The sequence below is a fragment of the Phocoena phocoena genome, chromosome 3 (assembly GCF_963924675.1).
Source record: "Phocoena phocoena chromosome 3, mPhoPho1.1, whole genome shotgun sequence".
NCBI classification, from domain to species: Eukaryota; Metazoa; Chordata; class Mammalia; order Artiodactyla; family Phocoenidae; genus Phocoena; species Phocoena phocoena.
The window spans coordinates 31,746,132-31,772,890 of NC_089221.1; the positions used below are offsets into that span (position 1 = coordinate 31,746,132).

At 43.2% G+C, this 26,759-nt stretch overlaps 1 protein-coding gene and 1 pseudogene across 1 annotated transcript in view; one reads left to right on the plus strand and one right to left on the minus strand.

Moving 5' to 3' along the window:
- Positions 1-26,759, plus strand: part of EGFLAM (EGF like, fibronectin type III and laminin G domains) — a 170,472-nt gene that overhangs the window by 61,218 nt on the left and 82,495 nt on the right. Inside the window, exons 5-7 of the mRNA XM_065874357.1 lie at positions 1,367-1,484; positions 2,691-2,826; positions 23,835-24,001. Coding sequence (XP_065730429.1) covers positions 1,367-1,484; positions 2,691-2,826; positions 23,835-24,001 — 421 coding nt within the window. The remainder of the gene's footprint in view (positions 1-1,366; positions 1,485-2,690; positions 2,827-23,834; positions 24,002-26,759) is intronic.
- LOC136121584 (protein PRRC2A-like) lies at positions 22,136-23,288 on the minus strand (annotated as a pseudogene).

Consider the following 26,759-nt stretch of genomic DNA (forward strand, 5'->3'; position numbering starts at 1 on the left):
ATCTTCGAGTGATTCTACCGTGCTTTCAGGGTTAAGAACTACTGTAGTAAGTATTCAATAACTATTTGTTGAATCTTTTTAAACGTTTTGTCGATCAGTTGATTAGTTCTCCTTAGCAACAATGAATGTTTAATCATTTGCAGAGGATGTCGTGAAGAAATATAAGACAGGATACCTGCTTTCAAGTGGCTTGCGATTCCATGGGAGAAATAGTGATAATTTTTAATATGTATACGTGCTAATTTAGTGGCACAACACTTGGTAGGGTAATATCAGTTCTGTGTGGTCAGCTGTCAAGGGGAAGATTTTGGCCTCAGAGAAGGTGGAACCTAGGTAAGTGGAGAAAAGGAAGGGTTTCACATGCCTAAGACAGTAATCATTACAGTCCTGTTTCTTGAGGACATCCTTGGTGCCAGCTACTTTACGTACATTATCCCAAATGTTGTAACTATGCAAGATAGTTATACATCATCCCCATTTTACAGAGGAAGAGACTAAGGCTCAGGGAATGTAATATCGAGGCCATAGCTAGCAATAAGTGGCAGAGTCAGAATTCAAGCCCAGGACTGAATGATTCCAAAGTCAGTATCCTTTCCACTACAGTGTACTGGGGCCAGGGGCACCAGGCTCGCACTTACTATTTGGTACTGTAGTCTCAAGATGGGGCAAGTCATCTTCAGCTGGGACTTTTTGGTCTAGGCTGTTTGTGCAGGTGAAGTTCACACACACTTCCATCATCAGTCCTAGTGGTTCTCAATGTGGGCGTTGATGAATCACCAGCAGCGTCACTTGGGAACTTTTTAGGAGTGCAAATTTTCAGACCCCTTCCCAGATTTACTGAATCTGAAACTTTGTGGGCCAGTCTTAGCAATTTGTTTTAAGAAGCCCTCCTGGTGATTCTGAGGCAGTTTAAAAATTTGAGAACCAAAGTTTGAGTCCCTACTTTGTGGATATAAATCAAGAACCTCAATTTGCTGTCGTGGCTAGTCCCTGAGCATCTGTGATATGCAAATGGAAAGAAAGAACTGGGGGATTCTAACCCTGGAAAAGATTGTGACCTGAATTCCAGCAGCCTAGTACTCTCACTGAAGAACTCAGATGTTATGAGCGACATCTGATAGGGTGAATGAGTCCCAGTTCTACGATAGTGTATTGATTCCAATAAAGGATAATTCATTAGTCTTGGGAAATATGTCATGGTGTTTTCCTCTTTGCAGATTAAAAAACTTGGCCAATCCTAGAGAAAACAAAACAATCTCCCAAGCAAATTTCACAGGGGCCTCAAGATGCAACCCTCATGAGATTGTCCGGTTTGCCTCAAAAGAACTTCTGATCATTGACACATTTCCTGTTTGGTCATTGACAGGAGGAAGTGATCGGAGGTTTGAAACCAGGCACTGAATACCGAGTAAGCGTGGCAGCTTACAGCCAGACTGGCAAAGGGCGGCTTAGCTCTCCTCGGCTCATTACCACTTTGCTCCAAGGTAAATTGCGTTCAGTCCATTAATAAGAAGAAAGTGATGGGTGCTATTCATTCATTCCTTCATTCAGTATATCAGTGAAGACCTACTATGTACCAGGCACTGTGGTATGCTAGGCTCTGGGAATTCAGTGGTGAACAAAAACAGGCACAGCCCCTGCCCTCTCAGAACTGAGTGGCGTGGGTCAGGACATTGTCTAATTAACGTGTGGCCGCGGATAGTGAGAAGTGCTTCCCATGGTGCTGTAAGATCTTCCGTTGTAAGATCCCATATAGGGGTTCGATAAGGATTCCCTGAGGACATGACTGCTAAGTGGGAATTAGGTAAGTGGGAGTTAAGAAGGCGAGGAAGGGGAGTGCGAGAAGAGATCTTATAGGCCAGGGGAACCCAACAAAGGCTCATTGAGGTGGTCTGCACTGGACACTGGGGGACAAAAGTGGCTTGAAGACATCGTTGCTCATAGGAGCTCCTTGTGGAGGGAGAAGCACATGGTAGGCAGGTAGATCCAGTGCATCCGAGGTCTGCCCAGCTGGCTCTGGAGGCACTCAGAAGGAGCGCGTTCTCCACCCCAAGGCTCAGGGAGCGTTTCAGAAAGAACCATATCTTTGGCCCGGTGTTTGAAACCTGCATAGGGTTTTGCTAGGAAGAGAAGGCAGAAAAAATACTTCTGGCTGAAGCAATAAAGAAAGGCTGGGAAATGTGAAAGTCTAGATATGAAAATAGTAATAGCAGTTACCTTGGGGTGATAGGATCGTCCTACGTCTTTACCCATGAGGCTTTTCCCAAATGTCCTACCATTGATATGTATTCTGATGACAGGGGGCAGGAAGGGATACACAAAAGAATTGAAATTAAGTGACAGTAACGCCAAGCATTTAATTTTCCTTGTAGGTAAACATCAATTCCGACATGCTAACAGAGGTCCTAAAGGGTACACCATATTGTGTGTCCTGGGGTCCATAGTCTGGACATAATGTAGTTGGATTTCCAGCCTGGGGTGCTTGAGGAGAAGGGAAGGCCAGCTCTCATTGACAAACCTTGCATGAATCCAGTTGTGATTGTGTGTGTGTGTGTTTGTTTGGTTTGGAGGGTGAGGCAGTTCTGGACAGAGATGTTTAGGCTGTAGAAAGCACACATGTTTTTTTATACGTGAAACCTCTCCAGCAGCGAAGACCACAGCCAACTCTAGTTGTTCGCTGTCCTGCCTAGATTCCTGCCTGCTTCCAGGAGCACCTCAGCAGCTGCACGTCACTGTGGTTTCTGATTCCGAGGTGGCCCTATCTTGGAAACCTGGAGAGAGTGAAGGAAGCTCCCCTATTCAGTACTATTCTGTGGAATTCATCAGGTAAGTTAGTGGGTCACATTCAGAAGCCAAACGTACTGACCTCAGTCATTCCAAACACGCTAGAAGACTCCACTGCCTGTGAATTTGAGACGACAGAGAGGCCTATATTTATACTCTGACTTGGGCCAGCACCTGTCCCCAGCCCTCTTTGATGGTGGGTCATCTGGTTAACCTGTCTGTACCCACCTGACCTCTTCCCCACTTCCCCGCCACAGTCACACTGTCCTAGGCTCTGAAAACTCCAGAGGGACCACTGCCAGCCTGCCTGCATTTCAAGCTCAAAACTTGCCTCCCTGGCTTTGAAACATTATGTCTGAAGTATATAATAGATGGTGATTTTTCTCGAGGGAGAGGAAAAAAAACTTTTAAAAACACGTGCAATGCATTGTTGCCTTTGCATCCATATTGCCGTGGGGTAAGTTTCTTGGTTTGGTTTCAGCTTTTTTCTCTTGTCTACCTCTCCAGCTCTCATATTCAGCTTATCAGCGGTAGAAGAGTGATTAGAAGTTCTTCTAAGAACTTACAGATGTAAAAACCTGGATTCTCAATGCTGCTATGTAATTTTAAGCAAGAACAAAACCAAAAAAAACACCCACCCAACCAATGAGCAAAAGTTATGCCCCAGCTAGGGCTCTTCCTCTGAACTCTAGTTGCAGTTGACTTTTGAATTGAAGCACCTAGCTGATGAAACAATGTTGTTCTCTACATTAAAGGTGATTGGGTTTGTCTGAGGCCGGTTGCTTCATGGATTCATAAAGCCTTGCTCAGCACCTCATTCCTAGGCTCTCTGAAGCTGAGGCAAAGGATTCTGCCATGATTTCATTAGGTCTGCTTCTGTTTCTTGACTTCCTAGCCTATTTTTTGGTAGTAGAAAACAGATACTTGTTTCTTCAGAGAAGTACTGCACTGAGTCTCTTTAATGCTTGAGTACAGAGCTTGTTTCAGGCAGGACTTATTGAATTGCAAGTGGCAGAATCTTGAAAGAAGATGAGACCGTAATGTATTGGCCCCTATGAATGTCAAGTCCTGTGACAACTCTAAATTTGGGGAAGACTAGTTCTGTATCACATCAGCAGTCTGTCTCCATCCATCTCTGTGCTCTGCTCCCCCCTTTATTGGCTTTAGTTTCAGGCTTTTCCAGTATGGTGGCAAGATGGCCACCAGGCACTGAAGGCTTGCTTTCTACTAGCTCAGCTCCCCACTGGAAAGGAGTGGCTCTTTCTCAGGGGACATAGTAGAGTCTCAGTATTCATTCTAGCTGGCCACGCTCTGGTCCCTCTTCATTCGCTGAGCCAATCACTGCGGCCAAGGAGAAGAGTACACTGACTGGGCAGATACGCATCATATTCTGAGCTCAGGAACTAAAGACTGGTGGGGCATTCAGGCCTGAAGTACACAGACTGAGAGTTCAAGAGGGTTGGTTCCTCAAAGCGAAGTTGTGCAATTAATGGACAAGGGAGGAACAGATGCTGGGAAAATTAAAAAATAAATAAATAAAAGATGCCCCCAGCCAAGCTCCAGACCAATGTCCTTCAGTGAGGATAATCTACAATCCGTTGTTGAACAGATTTGGTAGGCAAAGCCTGGAATGTGTCTGGAGTAGAAAAGATTCTAAGCCTGGTTCCAAAAGTAGTTAAACTGCAACAGTGGAAAGTCCTAAAACTTCAGCTTTCTCATCTGTAAAACTTGGAGTGAAACTTAGCATTTCTAATTTACTTGTCTAACATCAGCAAAGCAAAATGTAATACTTTAAAATTTTGAAAACTGGGCAACGTTTTTCATAGTAGCCCAGCAGGTCATCTGTGTGACCCTCAGCAAAGATGACAGTTATCATTTACTATTTTATTTTATTTTATTTTATTATTATTTTATTTATTTATTTTTCGGTACGCGGACCTCTCACTGTTGTGGCCTCTCCCGTTGCGGAACACAGGCTCCGGACGCGCAGGCTCAGCGGCCATGGCTCACGGGCCCAGCCGCTCCACGGCATGTGGGATCTTCCCACACTGGGGCACGAACCCATGTCCCCTGCATCGGCAGGCGGACTCTCAACCACTGCACCACCAGGGAAGCCCTACTATTTTATTTTTTAACATCTTTATTGGAGTATAATTGCTTTATAGTAGTGTGTTAGTTCCTGCTTTATAACAAAGTGAATCATTAATTTTGTGGTAAAACATGTATTTCTTTCTTAAACTTCAGTCTGGCATATTGGCAAAAGGTGGAAATTGCAGTTTCTTAACCTGTGTGTACAACTGAAAGTAGAAAATGAGATGGATTTAGAGCCAGAACTGGAAGGGAGTGCTTGCTGCTTCCTCTACTGCCAGCAGGGGGCCCTGTGCAAGTCACTTCACCTCTGTAGTCTCAGTGCCTCACATAGTTTAGGGTCCCCAAAAGGAGAGCGTTTTACAAGGACTTGGGTGCAAGTAGTTTATTTTATTTGGAAGCAGGAATGAGACGGTTGGGTGAGGGATGGAGGACATATGACTGTGTGTTACAGAAGTCACTTCTGCAGGCAATGGGGGCCTCTGTAGGGGCTTAATTCTATGGAGATCTCTCTGGAGCACACAGAATTCCTCTCTAATTTGCCTATCAAAAAGGCATGTGTATCTTTTTTGGAAAAATGTCTATTAAAGTCTTCTGCCCATTTTTGGATTGGGTTGTTTGTTTTTTTGTTATTGAGCTGCATGAGCTGCTTGTAAATTTTGGAGATTAATCCTTTGTCAGTTGCTTCATTTGCAAATATTTTCTCCCATTCTGAGGGTTGTCTTTTGGTCTTGTTTGCAAATCAAAACTACAATGAGATATCATCTCACACCAGTCAGAATGGCCATCACCAAAAAATCTAGAAACAATAAATGCTGGAGAGGGTGTAGAGAAAAGGGAACACTCTTGCACTGCTGGTGGGAGTGTGAATTGGTTCAGCCACTATGGAGAACAGTATGGAGGTTCCTTAAAAAACTACAAATAGAACTACCATATGACCCAGCAATCCCACTACTGGGCATATACCCTGAGAAAACCAAAATTCAAAAAGAGTCATGTACCAAAATGTTCATTGCAGCTCTATTTACAATAGCCCGGAGATGGAAACAACCTAAGTGCCCATCATCGGATGAATGGATAAAGAAGATGTGGCACATATATACAATGGAATATTACTCAGCCATAAAAAGAAACGAAATTGAGCTATTTGTAATGAGGTGGATAGACCTAGAGTCTGCCGGACAGAGTGAAGTAAGTCAGAAAGAAAAAGACAAATACCGTATGCTAACACATATATATGGAATTTAAGAAAAAAAAGTCATGAAGAACCTAGGGGTAAGACAGGAATAAAGACACAGACCTACTGGAGAACGGACTTGAAGATATGGGGAGGGGGAAGGGTGACCTGTGACAGGGCGAGAGAGGCATGGACATATATACACTAACAAACGTAAGGTAGATAGCTAGTGGGAAGCAGCCGCATGGCACAGGGATATCGGCTCGGTGCTTTGTGACCACCTGGAGGGGTGGGATAGGGAGGGTGGTAGGGAGGGAGACGCAAGAGGGAGGAGATATGGGAACATATGTATATGTATAACTGATTCACTTTGTTATAAAGCAGAAACTAACACACCATTGTAAAGCAAGTATACCCCAATAAAGATGTTTTAAAAAAAGGCAAGAGCCATTTACGCGCTAGCTTCTGTCCTCTTTTTGTTGATTGAAAGTTTCCCCCAGAGGTACAACTTCCCACCCTTCTAGGCTCTGCTGGCCCTTGGATTAAGGAGGCAGGTCCAGGGAAGAAGGAGGCGTGTTGTGAGCACAGCATGTGCTTGAGGTTCGATGCTGCGAGGCAAGTTGAGCTCACATGAAACTCTCCACATGACAGCCGCAGCTGAAATCAGAACTGGGAGAAGGGGAGGTGACACAGGCCCCAGAGGCATTGACTACGATGTCCTTACAATGCAAAATATGGGTGATAACTTCTTGCAGCCTTATAGTGTGTTCTTATTAGGAGGATCAAGTGAAATCACATATGAGAAACAGCTTTCTACAAAGCTCTTTTGATATGTACATGTCAAAAACCAAGCTAAGGAAAAGGAGGTATATATGGGTGTTATGTACCTACATTTAAGGTATATATGGGTGTTATGTACATAAGGTATATATGGGTGTTATGTACCTACATTTAACAATTTTAATTCTTCTCCAACAAAAATACATCTTAACATTCAACCCTCTAACATTTGAGGGGCTCAGACCCCAAATTCTTATGTATAAATATTTTAAAAGTATATACCATTTTAACAAACTGTTAAATATTTGTTATATCTGTTTATCTTAACAGATATACCTCTACAGTGTCCTGGAGACATTGTAGATGTCTTCATATTTAGAACTCTTGGATATCTTGGTGTTCCAAATGGAACATGGTAGCATAAGGAAAGCCAGCTCCTGGCTCCAGCCCCTATACTAGGAATTCTGCTCCTGCTATCTCTTCCAGAATATGTAACCTCGGTCAAGTTATTTAATCTCAGGACCTCCATTTCCTCATCTGTAACATCAAGTTCATGTGACCCTCATAGCAGGGTTATTGTTCATAGCCTTCATAAAGTGTTTATACATAGTAGACATTCAATAGCTGTTTATTTCCTTCCCTCCCTACCACTCTTGCCCCTTTACAAAGAAAGAAATTGGGACTCAATTGCTTAAGTTGCTTTGCCAAGGTAAAATGACTGGTTAGGGACAAAATTAAAATTAGAACTGAACTCTCTCGACTTCCAGCCCGGTGCTCTTTCTACAAAACCCCATGTCCCCTTCATGTCTGTGACCCACCTTCAGAGATGGAATGCTGGACTCGCCCGCCTGGAGCTCTGCTGGCTGGGGAAACGGGAAGCCTCATCTTAGGCTGCTGTTGGCTGTTACTGCAGAAGGGAAGCTCTTGCAGCATTTAATGTTTGGCTGCAAAATAAATCCTCACATTCGTCTGTAAACATCTCAGAGTCTATCCCATTTCAGTTGAGGGCCTGAGGATATGTGTTTAAAGAGAGCTTTCCTGGGCTCTAAATCAGAAACGGCAGTCAGTGGGAAAAGCTTTGGGGGCCTACAGTTATCTGTTTTTCCCAGAGAGGTCTGTCTAATGTTTAACACTGAATTCTTTTTGCCCAGATACCTACTGTGTACACAAACACCTGTGACAGGTCTCTGGGTGAGCCAAAAGTGTCTTTTCCTATCCCAGAGGCAGGCCTCTGACAGGCCAAGGCTAGGAAATTGTAGAAATCAGTGTATTGCCAGAAGTTCTCCTCAGATTCCACCCTTCTGAATGTGAAGTTCTTGTCTGAGTTCTGTCACTGGAGGATTAGGTTCCAGTCCTCTGTCTTGGTAGGTACTTATTCATCAGTTGCCCTTATTCAGTGAGGATGATGGTGTCAAAGGCGTTGCTGGGAAGTAGTCTCAAAAAACTTTTAATATGTAACTGGCTAATAAGAGATTAACCTGAAAAATTACACTAGACCAGGGTGTGGGGTACTGACTGCTTACTCGCTAGTTTTGTTCATATTTTGGGTGGACATTCCATGTGTTTGTGATGCTGTCTTAGGTCATGGGCTTAGGACCAAGCAAATTTTTGTTCTTCATCCAGCTTCTGCCTCCTGTAAAATGGAGGATGCCCACAGGGTGAGCACCTTGAAAGGGTGCTCTCAGTGATTGTATCAGAGAGGAGACTTGGTCTCTGGCTCAGGCAGGTTGAGAGTAATCATAATGTCTCCCAAACTTGGCCTGGGGACTATTCATCAACTTCCTTATTTACAGTAGATTTAAAATTTTTAATCAGTGTAGAAAAGATTTGAAGAGGCAAATTCTAAGTAAGTCTGCAAGCTGTAACATATTTTGCAATGTTTTTAAAACTTTTTCTTCCTGCTTTTCTAAAACAGAAAAAACACGCATTCGAAGTAGGAAGAATATATATGTATATATTTTTTGCCTGCTGTTGGGTCTTCGTTGCCGCGCGCAGGCTTTCTCTAGGTGTGGCGAGTGGGGGCTACTCTTTGGTGCACGGGCTTCTCACTGTGGTGGCTTCCCTTGTTGCGGAGCACGGGCTCCAGATGCGTGGGCTTCAGTAGTTGTGGCACGTGGGCTCAGTAGTTGTGGCTTGCGGGCTCTAGAGCGCAGGCTCAGTAGTTGTGGCACACGGGCTTAGTTGCTCCGCGGCATGTGGGATCTTCTCGGACCAGGGCTCGAACCCGTGTCCCCTGCATTGGCAGGCGGATTCTTAACCACTGCGCCACCAGGGAAGTCCCAGGAAGAATATTTTATTTCTAAAGTGATACTGAAAATTTCTTTGTGGGCAACAATCTTAGTGTTCATTAAAATAAGAACCAAGCATAAATATAGCTACCTATGTTTTAAAATATTTTGTCTATAAATATCTGAGAAACTTTCCTCCTTCTGCCTAAGAATTTCCCCAGGGTAAGTGCTTTTCTCATAAGTGAAAAATATATACTATGGTGGCAATGAAAACCCAAAGGCCTGGACAAATAGTCCTTACCAGTAATGTTTCAATTGGGGTGCTATGTTCCATATATGCTCTCTATCAGTTTGGTTAAAGGTGAAAATAGTTTTCATTTAACTTACCTATACAGTTAAGTCCCCTACATATGAATGAGTTCCGTTCTGAGAGCACATTTGTTAAGTCCAATTTGTTCGTAAGTCCAATAAAGTTATCCTAGGTACCCAACTAACACAATCAGCTATATAGTACTGTACTGTAATAGGTTTATGATACTTTTCACACAAAGAATACATAAAAACAAACACAAGAAATGAATAAAACATTTCTTAATCTTACAGTACAGTACCTTGAAAAGTCCAGTAGTACCAGCTATATCACTGCTGCTTTAACACTTGCTTCCAGACATCCTGGGCTTGAAATAAAGATCCTATACTACTGTCTCTATACAGTACTGTACGGTTAAGTACACAAAAGCACAACCACTTGCAGAGGATGCACGCATGTGACAGCGTACGCCAGACACATGAACTAACTGACATGATCGGACAAGCGAATGCACGGTCGCATCTTTGAAAGTTCCCAACTTGAAGGTTCGTATGTAAGGGACTTACTGTAGCTTTTCTGTAGGTGTAACCTGATTGGTTAAAACTGCTTCAGAGTTTTGTAGTGTCAGTTGTTGCAAAGGGCAGATTAAAGCTTTCAGTGGCAATTTTTAATAAAAAGTCCACCAAGGCTAATTTTGGGTGCATGTGAAAGTTCAAAATATTTCTGTGTGTTTTAGGGACATAGGTCAAGAAATGATCTCTAAATCTCAGCCCAAGACACTAATACTAATAAATATGAAAGAGCAATGCTTCCTTTCTTTTCCCTTTCACACCTTTCTGCCTAAATAATTCCCTGGTCCCTTGCAGATGCCTTCCATAATAAGACTTGCAAAATTCATCTTCACGCAGAGCTGCTTTTAAGCTGATTGCAATGTCTGCGTATTGGTTTTCCTTGAGAATCTCAAGGCCATGCACAGCTGGGTGGTGCATTGAAATTATTATTTCAAAATAATTTTGAAAATTATTTTACAAATTGATATTTTTGTCAAAAGTCATCTGTCTTTCCATCCCATCATCAGCCTACAAGTAACAAATGAATTTAATTAGTTTCCTCCTAAGAAGTGATCCTGCAAAGGCTGTTACTGACATGAAGATCAAGTGTGGGATTCAGAGCGGAAGCTGAACGGATTATGGATTTTCCTTAAACAGTTTTAAGGGATGATGTGATATGACTTATGGTCAAGGGCACAGGCTATGAAAGTTAAAGAAGTGTTTCATTCAGAATCGAGACTTACAGTCCAATGCTTGGTATCGTCTCTCAGGTTTAAGTTTGTCCAAATGTGGAATCAGAAGACACAGCTCTGAGCTGGCCTCTAATCCTGGGGACAAATGGCTTGATTCCAGTTTTAAGCTTCCTTACATATGAAATAAGGCTGGACTGCTTGACCTCTAAAATCTGGTGGCTCTGATTTTCTGTCCTCGTGACAAAGGTGAGGAAGTATAGGCGGTTTACTACACAGGGCTCTGGACCTATCTTCCTGGTCCAACCCTTGCCTCCACCACTTTTAAACCATAAGATTTTAGTTGCATTATTTAACTTCTCTGTGCCTCAGACAGAAGAATGGGGATAACGATTTACTTACCTCATCGAGTCGTTGTGAGATAAAGTGAGTTGATGCACACGACATGCACAGAATAGCACCTGTTATACAGTAAATGCTCAATCAATACAAACTGTTCTTATTAAGGCTTTTATGATAGGTCTTTCCTGCTTTCCTTTATAGCCATGTTGTTTCTTGGCTAAAGGTCTTTATGCTTGCTATACTCTGCCAGGATATATCTTCTACTTCTTTACCTAGTTAACTCTTGTTCATCCTTCAGTTCCCCTGCTTAAGTACCACTTCCTCCAGGAAGCCTGCCCTGAACCCTGCCCCCCACCTCAGACTAGGTTAGGTACACCTGCAACACTTACTAGCAACACTCAGCACACTTATAGTTAATTACTTGTTCGAAGTCTGTCCTCCTTGCCGGGACATGAGGGCAACGTCTTGACTAGCTCCCTTCTGTGGAATATGGCACCTACATGAAGTAAACATAGCACGCATCAAGTAGGTGCTGGAGAACATTTGGATACAGGCAGTCATGTGATTGCATCCAGAGAGTGACAACAACTAGCTGCCACCTTGCACAAGATCCTTGACCTCTCTGAGCCTTGCTTCCCTTGGCTGTAAAGCAGGGATGATAATAGTGGATACCTCGGGAGGGTTGTGAAGATAAATAGATGTCTATACAGTACTTAGAAGAGTGGTTTATGGAAGAATATTTTTAAGTGTCAGTTCTTTTCCTTACCCTGAGCCCCATGGTAGTGGAAGTGTATTGCCATACTAGTCACAGCAGATTGAATGAATCCTTTACCGCTAATTTCCAAGGCCACAGCAGTAACCAATATCATTCCTTACTAACTGCAGAAATAAAAGGCAGACAGAATTCAACCTGGATCTGCAAGCACGTCCCCTTTCCTTCCCCCCGACCCAAAGTTACTTATTGCTTTTGTTTTCTCATCATAAAAGGGATAGTGGTATGTGGTAAAGCTTCAAATAATACCTAATGTGTAAGACTAACTTGAAAGCTACCATTGCGATTTTATTTCGTATTGAATGATAACTTGTGTTTCGGAGCCCTTCATACCTGCAAGTGAATTGCCAGCTTTTTTCATAGTGTTTTACTAGAACTTATAGCAGTAACTGGGCAAATGGCTGCCATATTTAACAGTGATGTAGCCCTGTGTTGGTTTTCCTGCCCCCCAAAATTATAGAGCTTGATATATTTAAAGAATCGTTCTTATACAATTAATCAATTTTGAGGAGAATGGGAAAAAACAGCAACAAAAATCTCCCTTTCTTTTCAAGAAATTGTTTAGGAAGTTGTGCTGTTTAAGTATAAGCCTTCCTTACAGCCAACAATAGAATTAGAAATAAGCAAGAGTGGGCTTGTTTGGGTGTCAGCTGACATTTCATATTAACAAGTGGTGTTTTGTGAAAAATTCCTTTTTCTTACCTTTAGTTTCCAAATTGAAAATCTCAGAACCACTTTCCAGAGTGGTATGTAGTCCCAGAAATTCTGGTAGCCATCAAGTTCCTCCATTCAGGCTCAAATGGAAGGGCGATTCTGAATGTTTTTGCAGAAGTTTGACCTACAGTTCTACAAATTGATCCCTTAAAGCTTCAATCCCTCCTACCGTGAGCTTTCCTGATGTAATCCCTGGTCGGACTGATGGGAGTTGACACAAATTGAATTCTTGTGTACCAGTGTTGGGAGCCATTTGTAAACTGTAAATGAAAGTGTGCTCTCCAGTTGCCCCATCAGGGACAAATTGCTAGCTGAGTTTATCATTACCCCATTCTATCCATCTGTTTGTCATTTGGTTGGGTGGAACCAATTCATTAATAAAGAATTACGGCTGGAAGCTGCAGGTCAAATAATACATCTTTCTTTTTCTTTTTTCTTAACTGTGATTACTTAGTGGTTTTGGACTTCCTCTGCAATTCATTTTAGTATAGAGCAAATCCTGCATAACACCAAGTCTGTAAAATTGAGAGAGACTTGGAGGCCTTTCTGAGCATGAGATTTTCTTTCACTCCTGTCGTATTTACCCTGGATAACTATGGGATCTTAAAGCAGGGTGCTTAACCTGCAGTCTGTGGATCCCCAAGGTGCTCATGGATGGAAGGCAAGGGGTCCCTGAACTTCGGTTGGACAAAAATTACGCTCTTAGTTTTACCGACTGAAATGTAATGTTTTCTTCAAATATGAATGTAAACTGCAGTGGCATTAGCAATTCCTGTGACTTTGTCACTATTAGAATCACAGATACGTTCTTATCCCATTACAATTGTTGCACATATCTCAAAATACCTGTTATGGTTATCACTACTATGAAATTATTAAATCCATTGCTAAGTATTGTTATTTAATGTGTTAATGAAGAAGTATGTGTATATTAATATATCATAATTTTTTATTGTTTTCATAATTGTTTCTAGTATAACTGGTTTCCTTTGTGATCCTATGCATTTTATGCATTTAAAAATATTATTCCAAGAAGGGATTCACAGATTTCTGCAGACTGTCAAAGTAGCACAAACAAGGTTAAAGACTGTTGTCTTAAACAGTTTTTTTTTTTTTTTTTTGGCTGCGTTGGGTCTTCATTGCTGCGCGCACGCTTTCTCTAGTTGTGGCAAGCAGGGGCTACTCTTCATTGCGGTGCGCAGGCTTCTCATTGTGGTGGCTTCTCTTGTTGCGGAGCACTGGCTCTAGGCGTGTGGACTTCAGTACTTGTGGCATGCGGGCTCAGTAGTTGTGGTGCACGGGCTTATTTGCTCTGCAGCATGTGGGATCTTCCCGGACCAGGGCTCGAACCCTTGTCCCCTGCATTGGCAGGTGGATTCTTAACCACTGTGCCACCAGGGAAGTCCAAGACTGTTGTCTTAGACCAGGGGTTGGCAAATTTTTCTGCAGGGTCAGGTAGTAAGTATTTTATGCTTTGCCAGCTATGTGGTCTTTTTCTCAACTATTGAGCTCTGCCATCGTAGCAGGAAAGCAGCCTAGACAATACCTAAACAAACAGTTGTGGTTGTGTTTCGATAAAACTTTATTTACAAAACCTGGCAGGCAGCTGAAGGTTGCTACCCGCTGGTTTAGGGCATTGCGTTATTGCTGACGTCTAAGTTTGAAGATATTTGAATTCAGCTCAATTCACCCTTTACTGGATACTTACTATGTGCATGCATTCATCCAAACATGTACGTATTGAGTATCTTCCATGTGCAAAGCATGTGCAAGAGATTTCGGGGTGAATCAGCTATTGCCTCTGCTTGGACAGTCCAGTGGGGAATGCAGGTGAGCAGAGTCCAGAGCTGTGAGTGTTGCGGGCAGGGGTGGGGGCTGGGGGCCTAGAGGAACACAGCCTTGACATCTAACCCAGTTTTGAAGGAATCTGGGAAGGCTTCTTACAGGAACTAAGGAGGACATATCAGCAATAACCAGGCACAAGGGGAGGGAGGAAGCAGTGTGAAAAGGCTCAGGCCAGAAGGAGCTGCTCAAGCAGTGGCTTGGAGGCAAAAAGGAAATGTTCTTGGACTTGCTTAGAAGCCTGGAGCTCTGTGTAGTGAGAGATAAGGCTGGCTAGGTAAGCAAGGTTTGGAGCAGGAAAGCCTTTATAAAGGATCTCCTTTTGTCCTGACAGGAATAGGGAGCTATGGGAAGGGTTAAGCAGAAAAGGAATTGATAGTATTTGCATTTTGAAAGATCATGCAGACATCCCAAGGAGCATGGAAATGAATAAGACAATCAGCACGTCAATGCGCTCACAGCCTAGTAGGGAAGACAGAAATATAAAATTCCATTAGAAGGTGGTATATTCAGTGTAATGGTAGAATCAGATTTAAGCGGTAGGAGGACCCAGAGAAGAATCTTTTCAATTCGGTGTCTGAAATGATGCTTAGAAGGAATAACATGAAGGAAAATACTGAAGGAAGGAGCCTCCAAATAATCCAAGGTCCTCCAGAAAACATTAAACCGTGGAATGCTAGGTCCCATACTGAGGGAGGGAGGACACACATATCTCTGGTTGTACTGTAATTAGGCTTTTGGTCCCCTCCATCTCGGGCCTATAGAGTGGTCTCCACTGTCAAGGCCATTCGGATGTTCTGTGGATCCCCAAGAGGGCTGTTTTCTGCTCCAACGAGTTCCTCTCTCAGAAGTATTTTCTTAGCCGGATTTAACCATTCCTAGCCCAGTTTCCTAGTTAATGTCTGTAACGTGCTTGAATATCACTCCCCACCTCAGCTTGAACTTTCTAGAGAAGGGGTTCTCAGCCCGTGGGCTCATTAGAAGGTAAAGAAATCAGCTGAGGGGGTCCTGACCGACAGGTTTTCAAAAGTAAAATGAAACAGGAAAGAAAGTATCAGAAGGCATCACACGTAATAAAAATAAGAATTATTTCGTGAAACTTGTGTTTCAGCTGTGTGTGCATATTTGTGGTGTGTACCGGGTCACAATGTTCGATGTATGTCTTATTGTGGATCATTCACAAATGTTGAAACACAGTGCTCTAGAGAGTGATGTATCCAGAGCATACTTGGAGTTTAACAGGCTGCATTTCCACTTTATGAACATTTATCTGTAAGTCATAAATTTGTCTTCATGGCTGAAAAAATCTGTTTTCTTTATTCTCGGAGTTCTAGAGTTGGAAGCACCATCTAAGGTATTCTAGAAGAAAAACCCCTTGTCCAGTGTTTTTCAAATTATGGGTCACAACACTTCAGTGGGTGGTGAAATCAGTTTAGTGGGTTCTTATCAGAATTTTTAAAAAAAGAAGAAAAGAAAGGAAAAGAAGAGAAAGAAGAGGAAATAGCAAAGTGAATAACATAGTAAGGATAAGTATCTTTTCTTGAAACTTTTCTTTCAGTTTTGTACTCACATGTGAGTCATACACATGTAGTATACATATATGAATAGGTATATTGGGTTGCTCTACAATAATGTATTTCCTACTGTGAGTTGAGGTCAGAGACATTGAGTGAAGTCCAACCTTCTTACTGTGTTCAGGAAGCAGCTGGTTACATTTCTGATGGATGGCTACCCAACCTCTGCTTCAAGACAGCTGCTGATGCAGAGCTCAGCCCTTTCGAGCAGTTGGCTTTGTTGTCAACCATTCCTGATTGCCATCAAAGGGTCTTCTTTATAACACACTGCCATTGGCTTGCCTGTAAGGAGCCATTGGGCCTCCTAGTCCGATATGGAAAACACAGAAGCCATCGTCACCATCTTCATTTGACTGTCTATCTCCTATCTAACGACACTGGCATATGTTCAGTATATCCTCTCTACCCCAAGCCAATCAATACCAGCCCTTTGAACTCTGCCTCAAGTGGAGATGGGTCTAGAGCACTTCTGCCAAGTGATCAACCTAGAAAACCACTTTTTCCTAGGAGATGGACACTAGGCCTTTTCAACAGCAGGTAGTCCAGAGGATTCATATTGAGTTTGTGATCAATGCCCCCTGCCTTCCCCATAGATCTTTGCCACACCAGGTTTTCTCTGCCTTATTTCTATGCCATCGGCTTTTTAAAAAACCTAATATAAGATTTTACATTTATCATTTGAGTTGGCTTTGCCCTTGTGTTTCTGCACACGGAGGTCATTTTGACTTTTTATTCTGTCATGAATGTCTTGTGAGGTCACGTCCCAAGCAACTATTTGCATTTCCTAAAGTTCTTCTTTTTCAGATAGTTTGTTAGTGTATATAAATGGAACTGATTTTTTTTTGTATCTTGCAACTTTATTGAATTTGTTCATTAGTTCTAACAGTTTTGGGGTGGAGTGTTTAAGGTTTTCTATATGTGATACCATGTCATCTGCAAACACAGACAATTTAAGTTCCTCCTTTCCAATTTGGATGGTGTTTATTTCCTTTTCTTGTGTAATTGCCCTGGCCAGGACTTCTAGTAGTAGGTTTCTTAGAAGTGGTCAGAGTGGGCACATTTGTTTACCCTTGTTCCTGATATTAGAAGAAAATTTTTCGGCTTTTCGCTGTTGAGTGCTAGCTGTGGGCTCGTCATACATGGCCTTTATTATGTTGAGGTAAATTCCTTCTATACCTAATTTGTTGAGAGTTTTTATCGTGAAGGGATGTGGAATTCTGTCAAATGCTTTTTCTGCATTTATTGAGATGGTCCTCTGGTTTTTTTCTTTCATTTTGTTAATGTGGTGTATCAGATTTATCGATTTGACTATGTTGCATCCCAGGGATAAATTCCACCTGATCATGTAAGATCATTTTAATGTGCTGTTGAATTTGGTTTGCTAGTATTTTTTCTATTTCTGTGAAAAATGCCATTGGAATTTTAATAAGGATTGCATTGAATATGTAGATTGCTTTGGATAATATGGACATTTTAACCACACCTTGAAGGTATCACCTACAATTTCTACTTACAGTTTTTTCAAGTTAAAAATTTAAAGTCACTTGCAAAGTTATCTGACTACAAAATCATTCTAGAATTTTATAATCTTCTTTTCACTCTTTTACAGTTGCCTTGCTTTCACTTAGTTCAAAGGCAATTATGTTTTAGTGGTTCAGCTTTACCAGGTCTTTCAAAACCATTAAACATAGCTATCACTTATATTTTTACTCATATTCACTAGTTTATATAATATGGCATTAAATAACATAATTACAATAACAAACATGAAAGTCATAAATAAATTTAGAAATAAACACAATGGACTGTTGATAAGCCAACAGCTGAATTAGTGGGAACTAATGAGGATCCTTGGTTAATCTAACAAACTGGTAGAGGCTGACAAGGAAAGCTTTGACTATGTGTGATAGGCAGAGGTACTGTATATTCATTTACCTACTTACTTATGGCTAATGTTTTTATATATTATACCAATCTTTTATATAGGTTAATTGAGCATTCATGTTAGGAACCCATATTATTTATTCTCTTTGGATATTCCACACTATATTTTACATGTAGTTGGTGCTTAATTTATCCACATTCATACATAGAGCTAATTCTGCACTCATCTCTTCTCCACCCAGAGATGCCCTATTCCTTTTCAGTTATCACAACTCAAATATATTTGAAATCTAACTTACATTCTTCCTGGTCTCATATACGTTCCCCAGGATGCCAGTTCACATTGACCTGTTCAAATATGGCTCTTGAGATATGCAACTTTGCACTGGCTTCCTAATGGTGCTTAGATATATTATCTGCCAGTTAGATTATAAATTCCCTGAGAATGGAATTGTGTTTATAGTTCCTTAGAGCCTCCCAGAATATAACTTCTGTGATGGATTCATGGTTGATAATCATTAATCACTTGCCAACTGAATAGCCCAAGGCAGTCACCTACCGGGTTTGATGGTACCAAGAAAAATGATTGTCCACTAAGGGTGAACTTGGCAATAGTTGAGGTGGTCAAAATGCCACAAGAGAGGGAAGAAAAGAGAAAAAGATACCACCCTGTGGTATTAGGACTTTGGATAAGTTATTTTCCTTCGGTGTCCACGTGGGTAGAATGAGGGAACAGACTAGACAGTGACTCTAAACGTTTTGGGATCATGATTGTCTTTGAGAATCTGATGAGAAGCTGAGGACGCTTTGCTTAGGAAAATGAAGCTCACACACGGAATCTTGCACATGATTTCTGAGAGCCCTCAGACACTTAGACCAAACAATCTCTAAGATTCCTGATAACCAGGCTGGATGCTAATATTGCTTCCTCCCACCAAAATGAACCAGTGGGTGTTCTGATTACTTGAATCAGCTAACTGGGTTTTGAATGGTCACCGCTGACCGAATTGTATCTGTCCCACCTGAACTCCCCCACCCAACCACCTTCCAAAGGTGTCCTCCTGACCTCCTGAGATACAGGATGCACAACCCAACCTATCCCACTACTTGGAAAAGTTTTTAAGAGCCTGCCCTACCGGTGGCTGCCCATCTTTACCTGGGATGGCTGTACTTTCTTAGGCTGCTTCTTCCCCTCTAGGCTTTTCCTGGTTGGGGAAATTGGGAGGCTAGTGTTGCTATGGTGATTTGACTGGCAACTCTGTAGTTAGGATGATTTTCTTGAGTGAAAAAAGATAAAGTTATTGTTTGAGGATGAACTAAGACAATGCTTTTGCCTGATTATCTCTCTCTCAACCTTGCCTTTGCACTTTTGCACCTCAAGAGACTCTAAAAACATTTAAATGCAAAACCCATGACAAAATCAGAGGCAAAATGTTAAAGGTTTTGGACTGGTATTCAATCTACATGAGCTTTCCTCTCTCACTGTATATAATGAAATTAAATGTTAATGATGTCAATCTCTTATTCGCTGAAAATGTAGCTTTCTTTCTTGCATTAAATGAGCAAATAGAAAATAATCTCTTTTTTTGTGGGGGATGGGAAGCTGTAATTTTTTACATGAAAATTGTTGCAGATATTTGCAGGTAGCCCTGGGTAGACAGTGGCACATTCTGAGAGCAGTGACAGGTCCTTTCCTCTATAAATGCCACAAGGGAAACTTAGCAAAGGATAACAGGAGAGTTTTATCTAAAGATCATATCTTTCCTGACTTTACTGTTAGGCATCCCTGTGGCTTTCCTCTGTGAAGTGATTTTGTTCTAATTTGAGTTTGTAAATGTGTTTCCTTCCACTCACGAGGTTTTCTCTTTGATGACAAAGTTAGTTTACATGAGAAATCCATCTTTAGGGAAAGGATACCGAGAAAGAGAAATGAGCCCTACATCCTACAGTGGACATGCTTGTGACCTCTGCTTCTCCAAACACATGAATTCTTGTGAGATATGGGCCCCATAAACTCCTCATCAGCACGGTGAGGCCAAGGAAGCATCTTTTGCTGGGCTTAAGGACTCCATCTAGCTTTCAACAATTCTTGCTAATGAAAAACTAGAAGAGCACATATTAGAGAAATCTGTGTACCATCCAGGCATCTTCTTTTAGCAAAATGAGTCTTTACCTCCTTGCCTATTAAGTTGTTCATAAAGGGCAAACATCAATATTTTTTGCTTCCTGCCTTCCTCTAAATATCTGTGAGCAGAGGGGTTTAACGATAGAAGAGCGGAGAGGTTGGTTGGGGAGCAAACTAAAAGATGGAGAATCTCCCAATCCCTATCACCCCAATTTTTCATTCAGCATCAAGGATCTTCTTAATCTAATCTTCCCCCATCAACCCAAGTTGGTCTCACCATTTATCAGCTGTGTGACCTCAGGCAAGTTACTTACCCATTCTGTGCCTTAATTTCCTCTTCAAAGAAAAGGGGGGGGGTGTTTAATATTAGTATCTACTGTATAGAGTAATTGTGAGAAGTAAATGAGTTAAACTATTAGAACAATGCTTGATACGCATTGAAGAACATGATAAATGATAGCTATTATTAGTTATTAACAAAACCTCTCCACTCCAGTTAGGCCATTTGCACTGTCCCCCAGCCATGCACAAACATTCCTAAATTTCATTTTGTAGCTCTTATTACCTGGAAAGCTCTCCTTTCTCCCTCCAACTAGGAAGTCCGTATAGAACAGCACTGGCCAATAGTAAATGCAAGCCTATATGAAATTTTAAGTTTTTTGATAGGGGTATTTAAAGGGTAGTAAGAAACAAGTGAAACTAATTTCAATAATAAGTATTTTTTTTTGTTTCTTTTTTTTTTTTTTTTTTTTTTTTTTTTTTTTGCGGTACGCAGTCCTCTCACTGCTGTGGCCTCTCCGTTGCGGAGCACAGGCTCCGGACGCGCAGGCTCAGCGGCCATGGCTCACGGGCCCAGCCACTCCATGGCATGTGGGATCTTCCCGGACCGGGGCACGAACCCGCGTCCCCTGCATTGGCAGGCGGACTCTTAACCGCTGCGCCACCAGGGAAGCCCAATAATAAGTATTTTTAACTCACTGAATCCAGCATATCATCATTTCAACATGTAATCAATATAAATATTAATATTTTACACTTAAAAAAAATCCACTGTACACTTTACACTCACAGCACATCCCAATTCAGACAAGCCGCATTTCAAGTACTGACTAGCCACGTGCGCTAGTGCTACTGCATTGAAGCTCATGGGTATAGAGTGAGCAGGTGGCCAAGGGTTGCCTGCCAGCTCTGTGAGGTGGGTACATCCCTTACACAATGGCTAATCCATGCTGAGCATTTACAGTGTGATGCTGTTACCGAACCAGACTTGGGTCTGCTTGCCTGAGCGCAGTAAAGCTGATCTACTGACACCAGGTTGTGGTGAAGGAAAGTACAGCGTTTATTGCGGGGCACCAAGCAAGGAGTCCAGGTAGCTAGTGCTTAAAAGACCCGAGCTCCCCGAAGGCTTTCAGGGAAAGGTTTTTAAAGGCGTAAGGGAAGTGGGTTGTGGGGTGTGTGATCAGCTCATGGACACTCCTCTGATTGGTTGGTGGTGAGCTAATCGTGAGTCAATATCATCAACCCTCTGGTTCCAACCGGTCTGGGCTGTATGTGCCTGTGAGCAGCAGACAGTTAACTTCTTCCACCTGGTGGGTTTCAGTTTCTGCAAAACAGCTCAAAAGATGTGGCTCAGAATATTATCTATAGCCCTTGAGGAGGAACTGAAGGTCCTTGACTTTGTTGAATGGCTAAACTATTATTATTTTATCTTGTTTGATGTTATTTTTTCCTTTCTGCACTTTCTCACTTTTCTGATTAAATTTATTCTTTGACTAAAGTTTTTCTACAGGCAAAAGGCAGGCTGAGGACATTGGGAAGAGGGGGCTCCTGTTCTGGGAGGGCCCCATAGGGTCCTGCTCAGTTACATTGCCAGGCACTGTGCTGGGATACAGAACTAATTTCTCCTTTATGACAGCCCTCTTAAGTAGGTACTTTTATCACCCCATTTTACAGATGAGAAGCTAGAGACTTAACTTAAAGAGGTGAAATAGCAGCTAGTGAGCAATAGAGGCAGGATTTGAACAGCTCAGCCCAGATCCAGAGTTTGTTCTCTTACCCGCTGTATGCTGTCCCCCAGATGGAAGCTGGACTTTTTTTTTTTAAATCCTTTTATTATTCTTTTTTAACAAACGGCCCCAGGGATAGGGGACCAGGGGAGGGGGGAGGAGGGGAAGCAAGGCCCCAGCCCCGCAACCCTTCCCCACCCACCCCTTTCCCCCTTATATATTTATAATCTATATACAAGCACCAGGAGGTGGGGGCAAAGGGCGCTCCGTCAGCGGGGTGGGGGCAATCCAGGCTCCTGTGCCCTTCGGGACGGCCCTTCTCGAGAAGGGGGTCCCGTCCGCTCCCAGGGCTTCGGCGTCCAGTGCAGGGCATCCGGTGGGGAGGCCTGCTGGTAGAGGTCGATGCGCTGGCTGCGGAAGACTCCACTGTAGGTGGAAGGTGGGACCTTGAGATGGGAATTGAGGCCAGAGAAAGACCTTCCAGCTGGAGGAGTACGTGATGACCCAGGTCCCCCAAGGTTGCTGTTCAGTTTTCGATAATCCTGGAATGGCTTTAGTTCTACTGGGTGCAGCTCTGCTTGCCCCAAGCTAGGGCCGAAGGGCCTGGCAGGTGAAGGCAGCACCCGCATAGCAGGAGCAGGCGGGGGCCGCACAGCCAGGCTGGGGGGCCGCAGAGCAGGGCCCACAGGTAACAGAGAAAGGGGGGGGGTCGGGCAGGAGGCGGCGCTGGTGGCAGGGAGCCACAATTCACCACAGGCAGCTGTGAGTCCACCGTGGGGGGCGGCATCTGCTGGGCAGGGGCCCCGTAGGAGAGGAAGCCACTTTGGCCGCCAGGTTGCAGAGGAGGAGAATAAAGATCTGAAGGGGATGGCAGATCCTGTCACACCTGAAGCAAGGGTAGGTCTGGCAAAGGGCTGGGGCAGAAAGCTGGAGGGTGGAGGAAGGAAGGTGGAAGGTAGAGAACTCCTCCAGCTAGCAACTTCCCCAGCTCTGTTGCTTGCAGTGTGGAGAAATCCAGAAATTGGCCCTTGACAGCTACCCCAGAGGGCAGTGCCGAGGGTCGGGCTGGGCCTGGGAGGAGGTACGGGGCTGTGATCTGCAAGGGTGCAATGAGGGTGTCCCAGGGCAGAAACCTCCGTCGTTGGGGTATAGCTGAGAGGCTGTGGCTCCCCCTGAAACCTGAGAAATGGGAGGCCCAGGGCTGCCATAGAAGACCTCAGGGTACAAGCATTGGCCTGATGAGCTGGTCTCTGGGCCACAGTGCCCGGAACCCAGGTGCTTGGATTGTAGCTCAGCTGAGGCAGAAACACTGGGGAACAGCTCCTAGTCGCGGGTGATGGGAATGGCCTCAGTGACTGATACCATTAGCTCCTTCTCTGCTTTTAAACTGTCTCCCACCACTAGGCACAAGTCCGAGTCCATGTGAACATTTGGCAAGTTGGCACGCTTGTAGTTTTGTGAAGAGTGAGAATGGCCGTGCTACAGAATCTTGTTGGGTTTTCCCATGGCAGTTCACGCAGTTAGTCACCCTGGAACATTTATATTTGTTTATTTTGTGAACAGATTGTGCATAGCTGGAATCTGTGCTTTCCTGACCCCTGGGAATGGGAACTATCAGGGGAAGGCTTGTTTACGAAACATCTGGAAGGCAGAGTCCCCGAAACCGAATTCCTACGTGGGGATCTTTTTACCACAGTCAAGGCCATGCAAGGAAAAGCGGGTGATCTTTAAACAGTGCTTAAAACTGGCCCTAAAAAGGATCTACTTTCTTTTATTGGCAAGGGCTTAAAAATCATGACCTGGCATTTCAAATCCAGATCACTTTTAGATGGGAAATGTTCACTCATTTTGATAAGTCTTGCTTACAGAATTCAAACGCTGTTAGTTTACATAGCCAGCAAGCTTTCCTTCCCTCTGCTGTAACTGAACTACTGCTTCTCATTCTGTTTTGTTTTTTAATCAACAAAGGCCAGATTTTGACAAGAGTTGGACCTTAATCCAAGAGCAGCTCCAGATGGATTCCATGGTCATCAAGGGCCTCGATCCGGACACCAGCTACCAGTTTGCCGTGAGGGCCGTGAACCCCCACGGTCTCAGCCCCCGTAGTCAGCCCAGTGACACCATCCGAACCGCCCGTGAGTACTGCGGTCCTTCTGAAGGACAGACAGACGTAGCTGCGTTGCTGGGATTGCCTCCTGAGGACCCACTTGACGGAGGTTGCTTAGTGCCCCGCAAAAGGGCAGTCTGGAAGGGGGTGTCCTCAGCCTTTCCTGCTGTGGTTTTCCCAGGTCTTTGGAAGTTAGAGGCCCTCCACAGGGCCAGGCTGCTTCTTTGTACAGGAGGTCAGCAGAAGGCTTATTTTTGCATTATCCTTAGGGAGTTTGAGGTCAGTTTTCTTTCATGGGTACAAAACAGATCACATACCAAGATGTGCAGCTCCTGCCCCTTTCCATCTTTTGGACAAAATGGGTTCAGTTTAGAATCATAGGAGAAAAAATGCTGCTCCCAGACCCTTCAGGGTTATTCTTCACCGGCAAATCAAGGACGATCAAGTAAAATCAGCCCCTCTGAACGATGGTGAAGGAGAATCCAAGGTGCTAGCTCGCCGATGTGTAGCTGGGGGTCTGTAGCATAGGCTCTGTCATAGTGCCTCTCTGGGGGCCTTGGGGAAGCTTGGGCCAGTTCATCAAACCATCTGGAATTTTGTGAAAAGTCAGATTCCGATTGTGGTCTGGGGTTTAAGAAGCTCCCACACGATTCAAGAACTATATTTCGACTGCTTGCTCCACCTTGCCAATCTGGCTTAGAAAGCTTTGTCTTTTGGAAGCGGGAGGTACATGTACACAAACCTAGAACCCAGTGTCGTGGGGAGGTCTCAGAACTGAACTGTTGACACTTCTTTTGTTTGAAAACTGTAATCTTTTCAATTTTGCCGGTAAATTCCTCCAGATTCTTGTGCCTGAAGAGCCCCACTACCATCCCTGGGTCTCTTCAGCCAGGAAAGGAGCTCTCAGAAAAGAAGCCTACTTAGCACTGCCAGAGGCTTGCCTTGGCCAGGACAGAGCCCTGCGTTCATTGGTTAGCTGATCCTTCTAAACTCCTCCCCTCTGCTTCACAGCAGCCCTACCGCTGACTTCCCTGCCCACCTGCTGTTTCCAGGGGTGGAGATTCACCAAGTTCCCTAAGTCCTAGGAATTTTGGCTCTTCTAAAACCAGCCCTTACCCTAACCTTGAATGTTAGGACTCCATCCTTCAAATTGAATTGTTGCGGAATATGGGGATGTAGTGAGTCCACACCCTACACACACACACACACACACACACACACACACACACACACCCCTACATACGGAGTAACTACCATCACCCAACAATTGTTTCACCGCTCTTCCTTAGAATTTAGAAGCTACAACTCCCCATTCATGCGGCAAGGGATGAAGCTCCTTCTTTCTAGAAGAAATGTTAACAATTTTATTTCAGATCAAAGGAGGGCCACCTTCCACTCTTGCTGGATGAGATCTACTCTGTAATCTTTGGTTAAGCTTTGTGATGCATGGCCAAAAAATGGGGCAACAGTAGCTGAGGCAGGCCTCAGGATCTGACTGTGTTTTGAAACACGTAGTTTGTCTTTTTGTATTATAAACCGAGCAGGCACTGTGTGCTGTGTGCCTACCCACCCTTCCCCAGCACTGAACTCCTCTGCTCCCATTTTGTGAGCTGCCCCATGTTCACTTCTTTCCTTCTATCCCCTAGTATCTCCTTCTCCACAGAGGCAACAAAGTGCAGAAAGGATGAGCTCTAACACCTCAGCCGGCCCTGGACGTAGATGTGGAGACTGGAGTCAGGGGAGGGGGCGTGGAGGGGCATCTCTTGAACTTTTTCTTTTTAAACTGAAACACTAGTCTGGTCTTGGAGTTTCTGATAATTATTTCCCCTTTGGTAGATGCCAGCTCTGTGAATTAAGTGGGATAAGGTATGTGGAAGTGCTTTACAGATATGTAACATGTTGTTACAGTTGCCTCCTTTGTGAAGTAAAATTTATCCTTTCAAAGTAATTGTGTGCAGGGGATGTGGCTGATTCAGTGAAAACTCTCAATTATGAAATATTCCTCAATAAGTCAAATTTAACTGTTTATATATATATGGTGACTCAAATCAGGGTAACAGAAATAGAATTTATTAGATAGCCTGTTTTATGAATATATAAGAATGTGCTGTCATTGGTATTTCAATTGTGACTTTTTTGGTCATGATCATTTCTAATGTTTTAGAAAAACCTGTATTCTGGCAAATTCATACTTCTTATTCTGCTCTTTGTCTAGACTATTATTTTACCTCCAAAACCCACTTTTCCGTATATAAAAATTCCTGATTACCAAATAGCCCTTATTGGAATTATAATAAATTCTGAACATCAGAGCTACTGTTGGGAAAGGCTCCTATGAGCCGGCCGCATCTCAAGCACTTACCTGGGAAACCCCATGTTAATCCTTATAAAAACCCTGTGCCAGAGGAATAGTATCCCTTTTTCATAGTATCCTTTTTTTAAAAAAATAGATTTTTAAAAATTGAGTCTTTGAAAGATTACATATTTTCCCAAGAATAATCATTGTAAAGGCAGGATTTGAACTTGGGTTTGGCTGACTGCTAAACCACTTCCCTGAGTGAGGTTCAAATTAAAGAATGTTCTTCTTCTAGTGCGAAATGGCATGAGAAAGGTAACGTTCGCAGTTAAATAAAGTACAGGGGACAGTCCTTGTAGAATCTATGGACCAAGGAAGTTCTGACAGCACAGAACAAGAATTTTAAGAATATTTTTTCTTTTAAAACCTGTAAGGCGTATTGCACATACCAGAAGGTGAGTAAAACATACTTACAGGTCTGAAATGCTAC